General features: G+C 44.2%; 1 protein-coding gene across 4 annotated transcripts in view; it reads right to left on the bottom strand.

Moving 5' to 3' along the window:
- Positions 1–22,389, bottom strand: part of Ppa2 (inorganic pyrophosphatase 2) — an 81,394-nt gene that overhangs the window by 33,641 nt on the left and 25,364 nt on the right. For 2 of the 4 annotated variants that reach the window (XM_052730541.1, XM_052730543.1), the window contains 3 exons: positions 21,797–21,916; positions 10,296–10,382; positions 1,721–1,847 (listed from right to left, as the gene is read on the bottom strand). In XM_052730541.1, coding sequence (XP_052586501.1) covers positions 1,721–1,847; positions 10,296–10,382; positions 21,797–21,916 — 334 coding nt within the window. The remainder of the gene's footprint in view (positions 1–1,720; positions 1,848–10,295; positions 10,383–21,796; positions 21,917–22,389) is intronic. The other 2 variants (XM_052730542.1, XM_052730545.1) reach the window with 1 other exon arrangement.

The following is a 22,389-nucleotide window of genomic DNA, read 5'->3' as shown; positions in this document are numbered from 1 at the left end:
AAATGGATTAATTTAAGCTGTAAGAACAGTTAACAAGAAGCCTGCCACGGCCATACAGTTTGTAACCAATATAAATCTCTATGTTTACTTGATCGGGTTTGAGCGGCTTGGGACTGGCGGGTGAGAGATTTGTCCAGACTGTGGGCCAGGCAGGAAAACTCTAGCAACAAATGGCGCCCAACGTGGGGCAAGAGTTTCCACCTAAAAACTGAGAAAAAGGATTCTAAAACGGAGCTAAAAACAGTTCCTAATTGTCTCTCTCAAATGAGCGACAGCTGCTGGTTTGAGCTACTGGTGGGTTCCTAGTGTGCGCGCTCGACCTGCCGCCATATGGCGGGAATGAGGCCTCTGCAAGTGGCACATTAAGCTACATTGTGGATTTAGCCTTTGCTAGTACAAAACAAAAAAAGAGGTTTCTGGGCTACACGCTGCTTGGATAAAAGCATAGACCCACGATGGCTCCCAGAGCTGGCGGTAAGCATACCGCCGCCATGTTGGGAAGCTGAGGTGGGCGGAGCCAGCAGCCACAGCACCAGCGCCGTTTCAGTCTTAGAATGCTGCAGTTCAAAGCAATAGGCTCAAGCTAATATAAAAAAATAAGCCACGTAAAGATGGCTACCACACAAAGAATCTGGATTATGTTCTCTTTGATATTTGTAACTAAAGAAAAACATTTGATTACAAAAGCTGTTGAGTTATGCCAAAATGTATATTTTAAAGGTACCTTGACTTCAAAATTTGGATATAAGGATATGTTGCTTTGGAAAGGAGATTCTGCTTTTGTTCCCACAGAAAGCCAGAGGCTATGGATTTGTTCCAGATTAAGACACATCAGGTTTGACCAGCCAAGACCCCCTGAAAGGTCTCCGATGACACCATGGCCCAGATGATCCAACATCCAGAACCGTTTCAAAGCAACTGGCTCAGACGATACAACCTCATGGACTACTCCATAATCCTAAAATATTCTTTGTGTCCCCATAAGATACAGCGCCCCCCTCCAGCAGGAAGTAGTAAGAGAAGCTACGCCCAAATTCCCAAATATACCAAGTTGACTTTGGAGATGTGTAAAGGTTAAAACCTTCCTTTTTAAGAAAAGAAAAGGGGAAGTACTGTGGGATGGTCTTTATGTCAAATGTGTTGCTGATTGGTCAATAAATAAATCACTGATTGGCCCGTGGCCAGGCAGGAAGTATAGGCGGGACAAGGAGGAGAATAGAGCTGGGAAGTGGAAGGCTGAGGGAAGAGACACTGCCAGCCGCCATCAGGATAAGGAAGATGTAAAGTACCGGTAAGCCACAAGCCATGTGGCAAGGTATAGATTAATAGAAATGGATTAATTTAAGCTGTAAGAACAGTTAACAAGAAGCCTGCCACGGCCATACAGTTTGTAACCAATATAAATCTCTATGTTTACTTGATCGGGTTTGAGCGGCTTGGGACTGGCGGGTGAGAGATTTGTCCAGACTGTGGGCCAGGCAGGAAAACTCTAGCAACATTTGTCTGTCTCATATTTTTCTTTTTCCTTCTTCCTCCTAGCGATATGACACAGCTCATTCAAAAATATTTTAGACTGACCTCTGTGGTCTACAGAAAGAGTTTTAAAACGCCGCTTAACACCTAAATACACAAACTGTGTTTTATGTTATTTCCCTTTCAGTTCTAAGAATGCCAAAGACACACTGGTTTACTTCTGTTTTCTGGGAAGATCTAGACTTACCATGAAATTTTTCAGCCTCAGGATCATTCACATTGATAGCAATTATTTTCCAATCTGTGGCACCCTCATCAATAAGTGCCAAAACCCCAAGGATCTTCACATGGATCACATCTCCACGGGAAAGAACCTGCACAGAGAAAAGATGCCGTCATTCGCGAGACTTGGGAGGGCTTAACCATAAACCCATACTTACACGATGGAAATGTAATAGTTCTAGTAAATACAAACCATGCAAAAATGGTCAGGAAGCCTGCCTTGCAGTCTCTTTCCCAAGAATGAGTATCTCAAAACTTCTACTTCCTCTCATGAAAGGATTGCCGATTAAGTAACCAAAACAAACAAACGAAAAAAAAAAATGTATGCCCTTCCAGAAACCAGACATTAAACAACAGACAGTGTAGGACCATGACTCTAGAGGGGAGCTGCCCAAGGAGGAGGACCCTGCAAACTGCCTGAGGTTTCTGCCCAACGCAACTGTGGAGCACAGGCCATAGCAAGGGAAGCCAGCCAATGTCCCCAGACCTCCACATCTGTTCCACGGCACGAGTGCATGTGCATGAGAACATACTTACATGTGGTATGCGCAAGTGCACACACACACTCTAAATAAATACATAAATACATAAATGCAATTGAAAAAGAAGGAAAGGAACCACCACCATCAGGGAAGGAGAGACATAGACTGGAATTAAGATTTTACTCTAGAAATATACACAGTGTAGAAGAGGCTGAAAGTGTCCTCAAGGAAAAGCTACTTCATACCTGCCCCAACAAGTATTCTATTTTTCTGCCTAAAAACTATCAAAAAGATTGTCTTCAGAAGACAACGAATGATAGTGAAAGAATTGTTAATGTGGGAGACAAAACAGGTTTCATGAGGTGCTTAAGAGTGAGTTTAGGATAAATTAAATAAGAAGCTGGGTGCTGAGGGCCCTGGGAGCACACAGCAGGTGACAGCTAGTGTTTGGCAGGTCGACCCACCAGATGAGTGACTTCCTGTTGGGGAGCCCCACCTGGCCAGGCCATGGGGCCACTGGCTGTGGAAACCAGTTGTTTTCTGTCTGTAATTTTCTCATGTGCCACCACTATACCTCCCTAAAAAGAACAGCTGTGGGGGTCCTTCCACGGCCCATTGGTAGTGTGTCTTACATCTTTGAGCACACTTACAGCGGTGGATGGTCAGGAGGATGATTTCTGCTTAAGCAGTATAATTCTGATGAATAGAAATAATACCAGAATACTGTTCTTTACTGACTCAGGAAAGTAACAGTATTCTCAGTCTCAAAGACAGCTAATTTTAGACTTCAGAACAAATTCGAAACAGACTAAGCTGCCCCTGCAAATAAAATACACACAGACAAGATCCCAGGTGTCACTTGTTGTAGGTATGTGGAGACAGATTTTCAGAGAAAGAGGTGTTTCTAAGATGAAGTAAAAGAGAAAGTTACTGACAGAAAGCGTGTGTGTTTCTTTATTTTTTCCTCTCAGAAAAAGTCTAGCCCTCTGATAGACAATTTTTCCTAAGCTCTCACTACTCTGAGGCATTCTTTCTGCTACCCTGGAGCCGACCTGGGAGCTGGCCTCCCACCGTCCACGACAGCTGGGCTAGGGAGATGGTTCAGTCACGCAGAACTCGCTGTGCAAGCCTGAGGACCTGAGTTCAAGTCCCAGGACTCCTGTCAAAAGCTGGATATAGGCCTTGTTACCCCAGGGAATCAGAAGCAGGGGATCCCTGAGTCTCTCTGATTACCAAGGCAAATCAGCAAGAGCTTGAGGTCCCTGAGAAACTCTGTCTCAAAAAACCAAGTGGATGCCACCCGGAAGAATGACACCAGAGCTGACTTCTGGCACCCACATCATGTAACGTATGTGCACAGGCCCTCTCCCATGTACACACACATGTCTACACACAGGCACATACACCACTCTGTCAGAAGTGGACTCTGATACTCTGCTGCTTGGGAAAGTGATTTCACTGCCCTCAGGTTGCCAACATCTCAGATCTTCCTATACGCCTTCATTTTCAAAAGTTAATAGGCTAGAGAATTTCCATGTAACCTTACACTGTAAACATGTTTCAGGAAACAAATTTCCTCATGGTCCAAAATGCAGCTTCACATTGAGAAAATAAGGTATGCAAAACAAAACCATTCATGCACCCCCAAAATGTTTAGAGAAAATGATGTTAAACCATAAAATCAAGTAAATTCATTTAAAACATTTGCAAAATGACAAGTCTTAATCTAAGTGTACGTGAAGTGATTATCACACAGCAGATTAGTGTGTGACTGTATAAATGATACTAAAGCCTCTTTCATTAGAGAAGACACACAATCACGTTAGGGTCTCCTGTGCTAGTCTATCATCAGTTAAAAACCTGGTACTGTAGTAGGCACTGTGAGGGAAAGAAAGTGGGTAGGGTGTGCAGGGGGAGGGAGAAAGAGAAAGGGTTCAGAAGAAAGAATCTGTTTGCAAAGATTCACTACCTTGTCTGGGACACTTACACACTGCAGGTCAGGACAGAAAGACAAGAAGAGACAATGGACCTCTACCATCCCACATCTCAATCACTGGAATAACACGGCCCAACCTGAAATTTTACAGGACAGGGAAGGAATGAATACGGATGTGCATCAGTCTTCACAAGTATCAGCCCTGGAGGCAGAACCCTGCGGAAGCCAGAAACAGCCTCCAGACGCACATGTCTGGGATTTGATCCTACCCTTGACGATTTCCAGCCATGTGAGACAATGCACGATGCCTTGGGTAGTTTTCGACTCGTCGTTTTCCCTGATCATCAACATGGAAGTTTGGGTTTCTAAAGGAAGTCAGAATTTCACAGCAGTCCCATTCACAGTAAATAAAAACGTTAGGGAGGATTTAAAAAACTGGTAAGAAAACAAATAAAAAGCTTGTCCCTTAAGTATATCTAAAAGAAAGATCTAAATGGTGTTTAGGTTACTTCCTACACTGCTCTAACTCTACAAAGAGCATGTATCTACCATTCTTGGTATACTTAAGGACATACCAAAATCTCAGATTTAACTTCCTTTTTCATAAGAAGAAGCCCATCTTCAGTATACTTGCTTACTATAGGTCACAAAAACTGAGTTTCTTCCACGCCAACATTAGAGCCCCAACCAAGCCCGTGGAAAGCTTTGGGATGCCCAGGAGGCTCTTGGTTCTGGGAATGGGCACAGGAAGACAGGGGTTTAGCTGCAGGCCTCGCTGATCTGACCTTGCCCTGTTTCATCAGCTCTGAAGCTCTTTTTGGAAGCCTGCAGGGCTAAGAGAATGCCACTCTGAAGGAAACAGAAGAACAAGCTTGCCCCTTTACAGTTGGGGTGTCAACCGAATGCTACTCCTTCCTGCCCCACCTCCACCATGCTTCTTCCCTAGCTGTAAATCACCAAGTATCTCAGGTACTTATCCTTAGGTCTGGACTTTGGTTTCTTAAACTCTTGATCTCCAAGCCCAACAGGAAGATGTGTAGATACTTATGAAAGAGGGTGGTGATATTTACTACTCTGCGCAGGCCTTCTTTCAAATCTGAAGCACTGCACAGAGAGACTGCAGCTGGTAGGAAAGGCTAACACAGGCTGAATGACACAGTGTTCGCTGGTGGTGGTTCTGCACTCTAAAGAGGATGTGGACAGAGAAGGACTGGAGAATCTAGGACACTGTCAGGTTAAGCAATTACACTACCCAGAGGACAAACCCTTGAGGACAAGGCTTCAGGGAGGCAGGGTACACAAGACCAAAGAAATTGTAAGGTCTTCATAAACCATCTTGAGTTTGAAGTTACTGTGCAATTATCAAGGAAAAGCTGGTCTTGTCGGGTAACTCGCAGATACACTGATTGAGCGGGTCTCACCCAAGGCAGTTTTAACCTCTGGGAGATGCTGGCTGTCTGGAGACACTTTTGCTTTGCTAGCATCTCCATGGAAGAGGGCGAGGATGTTCCAGAGACACAATGCTCTAACAAAGATTTAACCATCTCAAACATCAGCCATGCTACAGAAGTGGGCAGCAGAGAAGTTCTCGAGAACTTTCATTCTCAATTATTTTGTTTTCTTACTCATAAAACTTATTTCCCAACAACATAACAACCAGTGAGTCTATTTTGTACACTTTGAGGCTAGCAGGAAGCAAGTTCAGCCACTGTCAAGTTTCATCAGATGAAACAGCTTTTGATCTCAGAAGAACACAGAGAGAGAACCTTATTTCAAACAAGCCATTGCTTGGCTGTAATACCTTCAAAACAGAGAGGCACTCTCAAACCCAAACTGTAAAGGATGCTTAGGAACAAATGGTAAAATACTTACGAAGCTGCTACACTCCAGTTTAAATCAATTCAACAAATTTATGCTGGCTGCATGTGTAGTCTTCTCATAAAAAAACCAAATGAATAATACATAATCCCTTAAGAAGTTCACAACGTTCAACATTTCTATGTCTGTGGCCCTCGGTCCAGTATCAACTTATAGGACACCGTTTCTTTCCTTCACCCATTAGCTATGTGTGTTCATACAGTGTTTTAGATTTTAGTTTCTCAACAGTAAACTGAAGATGATTTTAGTTCCACATACTCTTGAAGAGTCAAGGAAAGTATATATATGAACTCAAGGCCAAGAGGTCACCTACTGGGATCTACATGGACTTATTAAAATATACCTACCAAGTGCTTAATTCTCAGGAGCCTGGAATAAGCAAATGTAAAAGGGGCTTATAAAACCTAGGCTCTGTGCTGACTCAGTTCTGAGGAAGGCAAACCTCAACCATGCACAGTTAAAAACAGAAAATAATGGGAAGTACAGTGTTTAAAGCATACTAACTTGTGAACTGGGTTTTCTATTGCTATGTAGTAAGTTACTGCAAGTTAAAGGCTTAAATAGTGTAACTTTTCATGGACCAAGAAAAGTCCATGCCAGGCACGGGTGGATTTAAACAGTAGTCAGACGTACAATACTGTAAATTCTAGAATAAACTAGCAAAATGTAACAATAATTAATATATTCTTCAGTAATTATACATCAAAAATCACATACTAACAATCTTTGATTTTATGCCACATAGTCCACAACTTGGAAACCTCTATTTTAAGATCCACACTGAGTTTCCTTAGTTATGCTTGACTTACAGATAAGTGTGACCGTGCCACGTCAGTTTATCAGCTACCAATGTTGCTAACGTTTCTGCTAGTCACAACCTCACTAATTACACGTTCAGTGACACACTACATGGGTCAAAATAAGATGCCTCTGTTTAAGCTTTTTACTCATATCAGGTTTAAATTGACTGAATATTTTGCACTAAATATGAATTGACTACCCTCCAAGAGTATAAGAGTAAAAGAATTGTTGTAAACACATAATCTTTCCAGGAATGAAAAGTCACCTAACTTAGCCATCTTTACTTGTTATGAAATAAGATATGGACAGGAAACCAAAGAGCCTAGCATGGATTCTAGGAACAGGAGGTATTCATTAGGATATTTTATCCCTTAGGAGAAAATATTAAAAAAGTAAGTTCAGAAAACTATAGCTTAAAGTTGAAAAAAAAAAGAGTTGTAATTTGTTCATACTTCTGTTAAGACGTGTGCTAGGCAAGGATAACAGTAACACACACGTGCATTCTAACAAACCTGTGCACAAAATCAGAATTGTGAGGTACAGAATAAGAATCTCTCACCTCATAAAAGGAGTAAGAATGAGGAGAGAAATAACAAGGGGGAGAGGGTGAAGAGGATGCAGGTGGAGAGGATGCAGGTGGAGAAGATGCAGGAGAGGAGGATGCAGGTGGGGAGGATGCAGGAGAGGAGGATGCAGGTGGGGAGGATGCAAGAGAGGAGGATGCAGGAGAGGAGGATGCAGGTGAGGAGGATGCAGGAGAGGAGGATGCAGGAGAGGAGGATGCAGGTGAGGAGGATGCAGGAGTGGAGGATGCAGGAGAGGAGGATGCAGGTGGGGAGGATGCAGGTGGGGAGGACGCAGGAGAGGAGGATGCAGGTGGGGAGGATGCAGGAGAGGAGGATGCAGGTGGGGAGGATGCAGGTGAGGAGGATGCAGGTGAGGAGGATGCAGGAGTGGAGGATGCAGGAGAGGAGGATGCAGGTGGGGAGGATGCAGGAGAGGAGGATGCAGGTGAGGAGGATGCAGGTGAGGAGGATGCAGGTGAGGAGGATGCAGGAGAGGAGGATGCAGGTGAGGAGGATGCAGGTGAGGAGGATGCAGGTGGGGAGGATGCAGGAGAGGAGGATGCAGGTGGGGAGGATGCAGGTGAGGAGGATGCTAAAGGGAGAAAAGGGAAAGAAAAAAACAGAGAAAAAGCAACAAATGACAGGAAATATTCAGAGGGGAATCAGAATGATGAAGAACAGCAAAAACAAGAGGAGAGAGAAAATAAGCAGATAACTATTACCTGAAGATGCTAATGTAAGTTTCCAACAACTGACTTCCACTAAGGCAGAAGAACGTCCTAACAACTTGGCCGGGAAAGGATGTAGGAGCCAAGTCCCAAAAGGAGCACAGCAGCAGCGTGTGCAGTGGTAGCGACCCAGCGAGGAAACTGGTGAGGAGGAGGAATGCATCAAGTGACACCTTAACAGTGCACTAGACAAGCTAGCGACAGCAAGCAGGGAAAAAACTGGTTCTGAGAGCTCTTCCGGACATAAGATCAACACCGCATCATTAGCTGGGTGAAGAGAGGCAAACAATCAAGACGATCCCTCTGTTTCTGGTGGAAGAGGATGGAGCTGGGGAAGGAAGGGAGCCATGTTGTCTCAGGCAGCAGTCTCTATTTATTTACTATTCTTTCTGTTGCTCTCCTCTTCCCAAGGCCCCATGGAAAATACTGAGAGCTGTAAATTAGAAAAAAGGAAAATGTGAATGTAGCTTGGGACACAAACTTGAGAGGCCCAGGAGACATCTGAGTACAGATATAGGCAGCTGAACGCAAGGATATGAGCCGATGTTGTCAATTACAAGACCCAAACCAGGCGCCCTTGGGACTGGCTCACGGAGGGAAGAGCACAGGTCCAGGACAGGAAATGACAGGGGCTCACCCTCCTGCTCCCAGGACTAAGGAGCAGGCAGGAGGAGATGCGCTTGCAATGAAACCATGGGGAGGGAGCCAGGATACTTGGAGGGAAAGTAGAGTAGTGTGATATAATAGAAGCCGAGGGCACAACTGACTGTGCCCCAGAGGAGAAAGAGGAAATGGTGGGGAGAGAGCATGGAGGGAAATCCAAGTGCCTCTACCGCGGCTATCTGTAACCCCAATGTAACCCCAGGTCAGGTTTGATTGACCTGATGGGGGAGGAAGGGCCAACTTCACAAGGAGTGACAGCTAGGAAAGAAGGAGGAGACGGGGATGGGTACCGTACCGAAAACTTTCCTTCTGCGTCTCCGTGTAAAGGGTAAGAGAGGGTGCACATGATAAGAAGCCAAAAAGATGAAAGAGGAGTTGTTGGTACTGAAGAGAAAGGAGAAGAAAATACCACTAACAGGTAGGAAGTGTGAACTCTAGAGCAGTTATGGGGGGTGGCATGGACCACCATACACAGTTCTGAGGGGAATGATGAGGGAGCTCGCCCCTGCTGATGTCTACGAAAGCTTTGACTCAAAGACGGGAGGCTTTTCTGGGGAAGCAGACCGGATCTAGATAGGAGCGGCACAGAACAACTCGTGAAGGTAGTAGAAACGGGGGAACTGAACAGACAGAAGAGCTAACAGCAGCACCAGCCCACGGGTTTGCAGACCTTGTTTCTCTCCACAGGACTTGGCAGCCTGGAGGCAGATATGAAAAGAAAAAGGAGGGTTTTCTGGTTGTTTTTTTGTGTGTGTGTGTGGGCACCTGTACACATATGTGCCAGTGCAGGCACACACGTCTGTGGTCAGAGGACAACCTCCAGTGCCACTCCTTAGGCTCCTTGTACCTCTTATTTGAGACAAAGTCTTCCCATTGCCAGGAACTTCACCAAACAAGCCCAGCTGGTTGGCCAGCAAGGTCCGGGTATCTGCTTGTCTTTGCCTCCCCAGAATTGGCATTACAGGTGTGTGTCGCTGTGCTTGGCTTCACCCTGGGTTCTGGGGATCTGAACTCAGATTAACACACTCTCCGGGCATGCATTTTACCACCAAAGCCACTTCCCTGGCTCTGGCAGCTGGTTCCCATCAGTACTGAAGTCTCTGTCTAGACAATGGCAAAGAAGCTGAAGACAGGGCTTGGCAAACGTCCCACCAAGGGTCAGATGGCAAATACTTTAGGACTTACAGTCCCTGTTACAAGTCCTCAGCCCCGCGGCTGTGAGGGAAGAGCAACCCTAGACAAGGCACACATGAACGCAGCTGTGTCACGGACAGAATCAGAAGCAGGCGGCGGCTGGATCTCACCTGCTGTGGTTCACCAAGCCCAGGCTTAGGAAAAAGAAGTAAAGATATATGAAGAGTCTGAGTTTCAGAGGAATAAATATGCTCAGACTTTGAAGGGTGGAAGAACTAGAGGCCAAAATGAAATTTTAGGACGTAAATAAACCAAAACACAGGTGAGGATTAACACAGTCTGTAGAACAAACCTTTGAGCCTATTTCACAAACATCAATGGGATCGTTATCTCCATAGCAGTTTGTGTTCTTATCTTTTTGATGAGGATCTTCCCAGGTCTAAAAAAAAAAAAAACAAAATCAAAAAAATGAGGCAGAAATGTAGGTTAATACTCACTGCAGTACATGCTAATCTTTCCACATGATCATGAAGTTGTATAGCTAGCCACGATTCAAAGGAAAAATTATCCGACGTTACAACACAGGCTCTGGGCTAACACACCAGTACACGGTACACCCACAAGCATCATAATAATTAAAACAGACTTACAGCACTTCCTCTGTCTCTAATTTGCCTGTCATCACATCTGAAAGTGGGTGGTATTTCCAGAATATTCATTTTCCCAGCTTAGTCAGCGGTTAAACTCACATTCACAAATCTCAGAGTTTCACTCTCTCTTTCTACCGACCGTCTCATCTGTGGCTGCTGTCACTCACTGCTCCATCTGACGTGGTGGCAGCCTCTCGGCCTTGCTTATCACGTCTACAATGAACTTCCTATTGGTTAAGTGTGCCCTACTGCTCGAAACAGCCTTCCCTCCAGAAACAAAGGACGAGACATGATCTACTCCAGCGAAGAAAAACCTATCTTTGTCTCATTTCCCTCCCTTAAAAACTTCTCTACCTCTGTCACTAAATTTCAGGATCTCGACAAAAATCACGCAAATAAGTCAACTCTTGGGTCTACTGGGAAGATGATAACCCGTTGGCTACAAAATATATGTTACAGTTTTGGAGATGAATAATGTAATGGGAATTTGCTATCAATTTAAAATCTCTTCTAGGCATCATCTCTTCCCAGAAGCTTCATAACTGCTTGACTCTGAATCAAACTACAGAAATTGACTAAAATGATTTGTCTTAAATTGACGTTAGAAGGGAGGAGAAACTGCAATCTCAAGATTCAGCCACTGATATCATCCCGGCATTTACATTATCCAAGTTTACTTTCTCTATTTTATGTAGGTAACTAAAAATGAACATTTATTTACAGGTAACCCTAGAAAAACTCCAGTATTTTCCATCTAGTCTTAATTATAATACTGATCCATCTTTACTTTAAAAAAAAAAAACAAAAACAACAACAATAAATCAGGTCCAGCCAGCATGCCCCAATACTAAAACTACTAAAAAAAAAAAACTGCAATAACAACCAATATAGTTGTTAACCTTACATATCGGCCACAGGTGTCAGATACTCTCTAACACACACACACACACACACACACACACACACACACACACACACACATCTTGTGAGGAATGCATCATTATTCATCCCATAGTAGAAATAAACTGAAACAGTTTACAGTGATCAAAGCTCACCAAGTTTCTAAGTAGCAGAGACAGGGTTATAGACTCCATAGTGTGAATCAGAACTCACGATGCTCGCATTTCAGTAACAACAGCAAATGCTGTCTCCCAGTTCCCCTCTTGACACACCTCTCCATACTCTCAGAATGTCTCTGTGCCTTCCCTGCTCTGTTCTCTCCTAGTCTGCCCATCACTGCTGCTTCTTTCCTACTGCTAAGTACCAAGCATTTGCATCCACTACTCACAAGGCTGGACACTGAGTATCCACTCTGGGCCAGGAGTAGCCATGAATAAGGCAGGCTGGGTAACTAATAGAGTGCTGTGTTAATAAATGGTGTAATGGTTTGTCTCAATGTGCAGGGGGAACCAATATGGGACCAAACTGAAATCAACAATCTGGACCAGAAATATCTACAAGTTTCTTCTTCCTAAGGCATGAGTTCCTCTTCCATGGAGTTGAACCAGAAGTCACACTGGCCAAAAGAAGACAGCTACATACCAGCCCTGCCTCAGCCACAATGACTTTGACTAAACATCTAGGCTTCAGTTTCTTCAACTACATAAAGAATGACACCAACAAGATAACGTTTGGATACCTCCCAGCCCTGGTCCTGATTGTCAGTGTTCATTCACAATCTCCATGCACACCACCAGTGAATAGGAAGCTCACAGACTCATGGGATAACTTAGACTCTAAAGAGCAGCACTGATTTTAAGGAACTCTTTCCTTATACTGTCATCTTGGTTGCGAGCCGAGCCTGTAAGAGCTGAGCCATCTCTACAGCCCCCATCCCTTATATTGAGGCAAAAGTGTCTTCTCAGAACATGCACGCCATATGGCTTTGGGGAATTTTTCCCTATTTTTTTTTAGATTTATTTATTTTGTTTTACACACACACACACACACACACACACACAAGCATGCACGCACGCACGCTCGCTCGCTCGCACGCACGCACATTTGTGCCTGGTCCCTGTGAAGGCCAGAAGAGGGCACTGGATCCCTTAGAACTGGACTTACAGATGACTGTGAACCATCGTGTGGGTGCTGGGAAATGAAACGGGGCTATCTCTCCAGCCCCTTGGTGACTTTTTCTGTTTCTTGACTGGCTGACTGAATTCACTCTCACTACTCCACTTTCAATATTATCTACCAATTTACTTTCTAATGTTCAGAAATTAAAAATATAATGAAATATTTTTAAGCCATTCAAAACTGTTACTTTTAGGGCCATTTCTTCATGATTTTCTGTACTAGCAAAAAAAAAAAAAAAACCACCAAACCCAAAACACAGACTGGTCCCTTCCCCACTTTCTGCCTTTAGTATTTCACATCTTCAGGTTTTAGTTGTATTCCAAAGTTGGTACGTTAAGTGCATCAAGTTTTAACTTGAAAATCAGTGTCATTTCAACAGGCGAGGGCACCTTAACAATGTAAACTTTGAGAATGCCCTCTAGTGGAAGTTTACATGAACATCAGCGCAGAGAAAAGAGATACATATCAAGAGGGGAACACTCAAACTCTTCAACTAAGTAAGAAAAAAGGCAAACAGGACAAAATGGGCTAAAGACACAAACAGGTAATTTGAGGGAAAAAATATGGAAGATTTATACATTTACGAAAAGTTGTTGATCTGAGAACCACAAACTAAAAGTACATTTCAACACTATTTCAAAGAATTTAGAAATGTGATAACCCAAAATAGTAGATAGCCTATAGGTGACCTGGAACCCTCTGTAATTCTGGTAAGAGTGTAAATTGTTATAACTTCTTATATGACTAATCTGAGAATATTTAATAAAGCAGAATGGGTATATAACTCACAACTTGACTCATAAATGTCTCTCTAGTAAAGTGGTTCTCAACCTTCCTTTAATGCACTTCATGTTGTGGAGATTCCCAACCATAAAATTATTTTCGTTGCTACTTCATAACTGTGATTTTGCCTACTGTTATGAATCATAACATAAATATCTGTGTTTTCCGATGGTCTTAGGTGACCCCTGTGAAAAGCTTACTTGACCCTCAAAGGAGTCACAACCTATAAGTTGAGAACCATTGATCTTGGTAGATAACCTAAAAATAAAGTCTTAGCATGGAACCAAGAAAAGCATAATCAATAGCTACAAACAATCTATCAAGAAATGATTATAAATCTATGAATATGAAATCAGAATACATAATGACATGGCCTAAAACAAATCCTAGCTTTGCACAGGAATTGGAGATCATTACCTTACAATGTATATCAACCAATATGCTTGTAATCACCACTCTCTCTGGCCCTTAGGTCTCTGAAAATCATTGAAAATGAAAAGAAACAGCTGTCCATACAGGTGGGACAAGGTGGCAAGTTCTTGCTGATCATCTAGAGTTCCTAACTCCAAATTAGAGGGAGTAAGAGCTACTCATCACAATCTGCATCAAACTGGATCAAACTGGATTGACAGTCTGTTGCCTTTATCACCATAAACTAAAAATCACTGGCAACAGTCGCATCGCAGAGCTAACATTTCTGAGAACTAATTACAGAGCTCCCCTTAGACCACCTCCTTCATTACAACAGCCTTTCCGGGTATTATAATTCCAGGAATCAAGATCATACAGATGAATAAATAGGCCTAGAGATTTAGTCTCTTGTCTCAGGATCTAAATCTAGCAAATAACACCATCAAATGTTTTGGTCAATGACTCAAATTTGCAATGAAGTTTAAAATAATAAACACGTCAATACTGTATTCAGACTGAGGCTGAATTTTAAAGAGAGACTGATTCTTTAATATTATCTAGACAAGTGTTCTAAATATGCACTCAAGAGAAGAGAATACTGGAATGACCTTGTTCAATGTGGGTAAACTTAAATATAAGTGCCGTGGGAGGAGGAAGATGATTTTTATTCAAGCCAGAGTCAAAGTCAGAGGAAAAGGTCTAAGATGATGTCATATTGATGAGTCAACAAGCTCATCAATAAAATTTCTACTTAGTGTTCTGCGGCTTAAATGTCCTTCCAAGCAGTTGGCTTGGTAACTGTTCTCAACAAATTTCTTCCTCAACCAAGACAAAACACAGGTAACCAAATAAACTTAATATCCTCATGTGCTGGATTGGCTGTTCTGTGTGTAAATCTGATGACAAGCTAGAGTCATCAGAGAGAAAGGAGGCTCAGTTGAGGAAATGCCTCCATGAGATGCAGCTGTGAGGCATTTTCTCAATTAGTGATCAATGGGGAAGGGCCCAGCCCACTGTGGGTGGTGGTATCCCTGGGCTGGTAGTCCTGGGTTCTATAAGAAAGCAGGCTGAACCCAGGGCCATGGTGTGGTGTCATCGGGGCCTGGGCTGCTGCAAAGGGCCATGTCTGGGTCCATGGCCCTGCTGCAGCCTCGGTCTGTGGCTCCAGTTACCAATGAAGAGAGTAAGGATAGAGCTGTACAGTTGACCTTACCCCTCACTGGCTGTAGTACGGAGAACTGGCCATGCCCTTCCCAACTGCAGCACTGAGGAAAGCAGACCCTGACCTGATTGGGCAAAACAGTAGAGCTGTCCCCATTGGCAGGAGTGCAGGTGAGCCAGTCCTGAAGGCAGAGGAGCTAGCCCCACTGTCTGTCATATGGTAGCACGGGCAAGGGAGAGGTACCTTCCCTGCCCCTCACCACCTACTGCAGCTGGCAAAAGCTAGTCTGGGAGGAAGGTTAACAAGAGTTGGAGAGTGGACTCTGCCCCTCATCAGCTGCAGTCCTTGGAATAACAGGTCCTGCACCTTGCCAGGGCAACACAATGGGGGTGGGGGAGATATGGATAGATATGCAGGTGATCTGGCCCAAGAACATGTGTGGGAGATCTGGCCCCACCCTTTATCTGTCATATGATAGAGTGGGTAAGAGAGAGAAGACTTCCACCCTACCTCACCTCTCACCACCTGTGGTGGGTGGGAGAGCAGGCCCTGCACCTTACTCAGGCAGCAAAGCAGAGCTGACCCTCTGGTGGGGATGCAGCCAAGCCAGCCATCAAGTGAGAGCAGGAGAGCTGATGCCCTCGCCACCACCACATGCCCCCTACTGCAATCAGGAAAGTGAGCCCTGCACCATGCCTGGGCAAAACAGTAAAGCTGACCCTGGTGGTGTGAGTGCAGGTGAGCTGGACCCAAGGGTGTGAGAGCAGGAGAACTGGCCCGCTCCTTGCTGCCTGCTGCATTTGGGTGAGCTAGCTGAGGCAGTGCTGGAGAGCTCACCCAGGTGGTGATGATGAGGGAAAGCTGGTGGGCTGACCAACCCATCTACCACCGAGGCCCAGAACCAGGTCTATGAGTTGGCCCACCCCAACATCCACCTCATCTATGAACTGCAGGAGCATGTAAAGGGGCTGGACCTGCAGATCCAAAACTGCAGGATCTCCATGACACAGGACAACAGGATATCTAAGAGGAGTCCCAGTGAGGGCCCATTACCAATAGTGCAGCAGAAGCCAGAGGCCTCGAACTAGACCAAGATTTCACAGCAACGAACACTTACAAGTGAAGATGTATTGACTAAAGGGCACACTGTGTGACTCACTGGACCACACTACAGCTTCCATGCTGAGAATTTTGTTTTCGGGGGGGGGGGGGGGTGTGGCAAGGGCAGAGGGTGGATGCAAGGGGATGGGGAGATGAGTGGGATTGGGATGAATAATGTGAATACACAAAGAATCAATCAAAATATTTTAAAAAAAAAGAAAAGGAAGGAAGGAGGAAGGGAGGAAGGGAGGGAGGGAGGGAGGAAGGGAGAGAGAAAGAAAAAAAGCAGGCTGAGCAAGCCAGGGGAAGCAAGCCAGTAAGCGGCACCCCTCCATGGCCTCTGTATCAGCTCCTGCCTCCAGGATCCTGCCCTGTTTGAGTTCCTGTCCTGACTTCCTTCAATAACAAACAGCAATAGAGAAGTATAAGCCAAATAAACCCTTTTCTCCCCAACTTGCTTTTTGGTCATGGTGTTTTGTTGCAGCAATAGAAACCCTAAGACGTGTGCCTATGAAGCAAACACCTCCTCGGCGAAGTCATCAACTTATTCATCCCAAACTGTTTACTGTTGTGCACAGTGCTACACTCTTATACCTAGCACTTGGGAAGGCTGAGGAAGGTGTTTTCAGTGAGCTTCACGAACCAAACACAAAATTATTGATTACCAATTTAATGTGTCAAGAATCAAATTGGTCCACTGATATATAATCACCAATAAAACAGAATTCCTGAGCTGCCTTCTAACTTTAAGAAACCGACAGTAAACAAAATAAATGATAGTCAGTTATAATTTGGTGGATATTTAGAAAAAGGGGTAGTAACGCATGGGAATAGTAAAGTACAATAATAGTATACCATATATAATATATATATATATATAATATACATGATAATATAATATAAATATGTAATAGTAATAGGCAGGGTGAAAAGATTTACAAGAAGCTTGAGAGACATGGCAAACATTCCAGTCAGTGAGCTGTGCCTACTGGAAAGGGATCAGCTTGAGGGTGGGCAGGGAATGAGGAAAAGAGAGGAGAAGGGAGCAGTCTCTAGAATTTCAGCTTTTAAAAAAATATTCCATTTAGTTATTTTTATGTGGGAGATAACTAACATACGCAATCTTCAGTGAAGCTGTACATGTACATACGTGTACACACACACACACACACACACACACACACACACACACACGGGTTTTAAAGGAGTAAGGCTCTCTGGTTGAAAATGGAAGCAAGGACAGACGTGGGCTGCTTCTCTCCTTCCTGTCCAGCCTCCTCTTAGCTGACTAACTCTTGTTACTTAGACACACACAGCCTGCACCGACTCAGGCCCATTACATGCATAGTTCCCGCTGCTGCACTCTGCTCTGAATTCCCACTCTACTTCTTCCCTTGTTTCTTTCTTTTAGGTCTTTATTCAGACAATGACATTTCATGGGGACCATCTCGCTAAGTGGACACACTCCTTACATGCCCCACAGCCCAATTCCCTGCTTTACTTTTCTCTCACACATCCTTTCTTCAAAATTACTTTTATTTTATGTGGTTGTTTTGTCTACATGTATGTATGTGTAGACATGTGTGTGGCTGGTGCCCCAGGAGGCCAGAAGAGGGCACTGGATCCCGTAGGACTTGGAGTTCCAGATGGCTGTAAGCCTCCATGTGAGTGCTGGGAATTGAGACTGAGTTCTCTGGAATAGCAGCCAGTGCTCTTAACCACTGGGCCATCTCTCCAGACCCTTCTTTCATATTTTTAACCATCTGACATGCCACTGTTTTGTTTACTGTGGTGGTATTGTGTTCCCCAAAATATTGTGCACCCTAATAAACTTATCTGGGGTCAGAGAAAGAACAGCCACAGTATTAAACATAGAGGATAGGCAGTGGTAGCACACGCCTTTAATCCCAGCACTTGGGAGGCAGAGCTAGGCAGAAATCCATGTGTTCAAGGATACAGCCAAGCATGGTGACTCATGCCTTTAATCCCAGAAAGTGAGCCTTTAATCCCAGGGAGTGATGGTAGAAAGCAGAAAGGTATATAAGGCGTGAGGACCAGAAACTAGAAGCATTTGGCTGGTTAAGCTTTTAGGCTTTTGAGCAACAGTTCAGCTGAGACCCATTTGGATGAGGATTCAAAGGCTTCCAGTCTGAGGAAACAAGACCAGCTGAGAAGTTGGCCAGGTGAGGTGGCTGTGGCTTGTTCTGTATCTCTGATCTTCCAGCATTCACCCCAATAACTGGCCTCAGGTTTGATTTTATTAATAAGACCGTCTAAGATTCCTGTTACAGTTTACTGTCTGACTTTCTGTTTGGAATAAAAGTTCCCATGGAATTTTATCACTTTTTTTGCCTGCTTTTCATCCAGTACTCAGGACAAGAACAGTCCCCGGAAAGGATCAAGCACCAATGAGTGTGTGCTGAGTGAAGAGGCACCGTGGAGGCCAGAGATCAGAACATGGGACAACCTGCAGGGGACCAGTGGAGAAGGACAGGTCTGGCAATGAGTCTCAGAGTCACACAGGACAAGGGGCAGGCTAAGAACCCTTCTCTTCCCAAGAGGAAACCACTGAAAGGTTCTTGTATGGGAAAAACATTACCAGACTTTGTTGCTGTTGAGATGGCTGTCCTACAACTCTCTCTGTAGATCAGGCTGGCCTCAAACTTACAGAGATCCACCTGCCTCTGCCTCCCAAGTACTGGGAAATCTTTATTTTTAATTTATTTATTTTTTTGACATTGTGATAGTTTATCAGTGGAAATATGGAAAATCTTGGGGCCTGATGGACATGGTGTGGCAGGTGGGAAGAGCCCATTTGCATTTATGGAAAGTAACCCTGCAGCTGGCACTGGAGGCAGAAGGGCTTGAATGTCACAACGCTTCCACCTCCTGCTTCTGTGACTATTTCCAGTCATGCTGGTGAGTTGTTCCTGTCTCCCCCAGGATCTGTCCGTTACCCTGTCAGGAACACATTTGGCCAACAGTGAGATACATGCAAGCTCTCTTAACACAGCAGGGCTCCCCCAGCTCCAGGCACAAGTGTAGCTTCTTCTTGATTCTAAGGGTCGGCCCTGGGTCGTGCGCTTGCAACGTGTGTGTGCACCAGTTTTGGCAACATGTGGCCTTCTGTGTTTTAGGCATTAGAGGCTTCTTGCCAAGGAGCGTGCTTAGCTAAAACAAAGTCTGTCCAGTTCCCCATGAGACTCAGTCTGACGACCTGTGTGAGCCCCACTTGGTAACCCAAGCAGGCTTGCATCATTCCACCGCTCTGGCTCCCTCGTGGCGCTGGGACTTCCAGACAGCCCTGGCATTTGGATTCAGCATTGCAGGCAGGATTGTTCTACTTGGGAAATCTTTATTTTTAAAGCATCATTTTAGATGTTGATTGGAGTAATAGAGAATGCACAGTAGACAGTAAATTAAGAGGCAGCTCCAGTTTAATTCAACTGAATTAAAAAAAAAAAAAAACCCACGCCTTTAGTCCCAGCATTTGGGAGGCAGAGGTAGGTGGATCTCTGAGTTTAAGGCCAGCCTGGTCTCAGATTGAGTTCCAGGACAGCCAGGACTAGAGAGAAAAACCACCTCCTACAAAAAAAAAAAAAAAAAAAAAAAAAAAAAAGAAGAAGAAGAAGAAGAAGAAAGAAAGAACAACTGTACCTCACAGACGAAACGTGGGCAGGTAAGACCACCCTGGCAGTTCACACATACCCAGAGCAGCACAAAAACGCACCTGTTCTTTAAAGAGAAAACCACAGCAGGTCCTTTCGTTTTCAGTCATCGCCTCACACCCCTTCCGTTCTCATTAGTAGATCCGCATTTGGTTCCTTTACTAATTTTAACGGGGGTGGGGTGGGGAGTGGGTGTAGGTTGAGACTGAGCCTTACTATATGTGACCTAATCCAGCTTCCAACTGGCAATAACCCTCTTGCCTCGGCCTCCTAAAGGCTGAGATTACAGGTATGGACTACCATGGCCAGCTTTGCTTTATTGTTATTTTTAATAAAATAAATAGAATCAGTGAGAGTTGTGCTGCACTGTAACCAGTGACTTAGTTGTCAAGGGCTCTAATCCAGTCATTCTCAACCTGTGGGTCCTGCCCCCTTGACAAATCTCTTCTCTCCAACAATATTTACATTACGATTCATAACAGTAGCAAAATTATAGCTATGAAGTATCAACAAAAATAACGTTATGTTTGGGGGTCACCACAACATGAGGAACTGTACTAAAGGGTCCCAGATTTGGAAAGGTTGAGAACCACTGTACCAAGCATTAATTATCAAGATAAAAAATAACTGCTGCTGCTAACAGTGCTGCCCATCACACGCTGGTCTAACGAAATGGTCTCGTGCCCCTCAGCACAGCCACGTGCAGCAGGTGTCCATGCTTGCCACTTTACAGATGGAGAGAGGCAGATGTACAAAGGGTCTCTTTCAAGGTCACAGTGCTGGAGTGATAGCCAGGCTCTCGTGCCTGCCCGCTCAGTCATCCATCACTCTGCTGGGCCTCATGCCCTCTTCTCCATCCTCTCACACCTGTGACTCCTAGCATAGCACCCTTAAGAAGCAGCTCAAGATGAATATTGGTTTATTCCCCAACTGCTCAACTTCGCCTGTCTCTGTTTTTGCCTCTAATCAGTAGCTTCTCTGGCCCTCCTTTCACCCACACATCCTCCTCTCCCATAATCCCCTGAGCTCTACGGAACTGTTTTTAACCTTTCACTGTGAGGTCCAACAGAATCGTCTGCGTAGAAACCTAAGAAGTCAAGACAATTGCCTTTACGGCTTGAACACACACTCTCATTTCTAGCCGTCATTTCAAGAGTGCCAGTTTTAACCAACTGTGCATCCAAGTGGGTGGGCCAGCTACATCAAAGGGAAACTGCTCTAGAAAGGACAATTTTCCTCTTCCTTCTCAAGTGAATGCTTCTCTAACCTGCTTTTCTCAGCTGTCCTTTTCCTGCACAGTCCCCCACGTCAATTTTCATGTAATTAAAAAATAATACATGAAACTGTAAACATGAAAGTTCCACACAGCTGATGGTCGAATGGGGTTTATGATCATAAAGAAGAAATGCTTCTCTAGGGATCCAAAACCCAGACTTTGGCTCAGACACACTGAGTTTTACTCACTAAATAATCAGGAAGAGTTGCTCCTTCCAAGAGTGGGGAAACTGAGGTAAGTCGGAAGGGGCAAGGATGGCAACATGGTTCTGCAGCACAGGCCTTGACTTCCTTGTTCAGCCAGTCACAATTCCAGATTCACACCAGTGAGTTCCGTAAGTAATGTAACTCAATTAGATTTATTAAATTAAAACCCATCCTGTCATATAGAAATGTATATAAAAGCATATTAAAGGAATGGCTAGACAAAGATTTGCTGAGAATTCTTCACTGACAACAGCTAAATCCACGAAAAGAGATGTGTTCAAATGTCAACTGTCAGTCTTCCACACGCCTGCCTCCAAGAACCTGAGGAATGACTGTGTATACACGGTTTGAAGTCAAGTTTACTGATACAAACGAGTTGCACGTTAAAAATTTTAAGTTCACAAATCTCTGAAACTGGTATGTTCTAGGAGGTAATTTAAATTCAGGGAGTTCACAGGATTTACAAGGTGATTCCTTTAGAAGATGTAAAAGTTTACCATTATAACAGGAATGTTACCTGAGGGAAGGCTCCGTAATTCCATATATAGCCCTTGTGTGGGAAGATATTTGGTATATAGCGCAACTTTCCATTCTTTTCATCTTGTTTAATGGGATTCAGTGGCTCCTCGGTGGCAATCTAGGCAGATCACAGGGGAGGGCAGGAAGAGGGGGCGAAACGATTAGCCCTGTATACAATGAACAGATTTTAAATCTACCACAGTACGACCAGATATCCACACCCCGACCTAATGGTCGAAGGTGCTTTAAAGTGAGCACAGGCAGCTCTTTGGTTTTGTTTTTTTTTTTTTTTTTTTTTTTTTTTTGGTTTTCCAAGACAATGTTTCTCTACATAACAGTCCTGGTTGTCCTGGAATTTGCTCTGAAGACCAGGCTGGCCTCAAACTCACAGAGATCCACCTGCCTCTGCCTCCCGAGTGCTGGGATTAAAGGCGTGCAGCACCACTGCCCAGCAGGTCAATTCTTATTACCAATTAACAAGTACCATGTAAGAAAAATTGTCTGGAAAGAAGACACCCAATTATATATCCAGGCTCAAATTATTTATATACTGCATCGTTCCTAACAAAAACAGTAAGATGAATGGAAAGA

The sequence above is a fragment of the Peromyscus californicus genome, unplaced genomic scaffold (genome assembly GCF_007827085.1).
Source record: "Peromyscus californicus insignis strain IS unplaced genomic scaffold, ASM782708v3 Scaffold_9__1_contigs__length_137607984, whole genome shotgun sequence".
NCBI classification, from domain to species: Eukaryota; Metazoa; Chordata; class Mammalia; order Rodentia; family Cricetidae; genus Peromyscus; species Peromyscus californicus.
The sequence above is the reverse complement of the archived record's forward strand: the minus strand, read 5'-3'. Positions and strand labels throughout refer to the sequence as shown.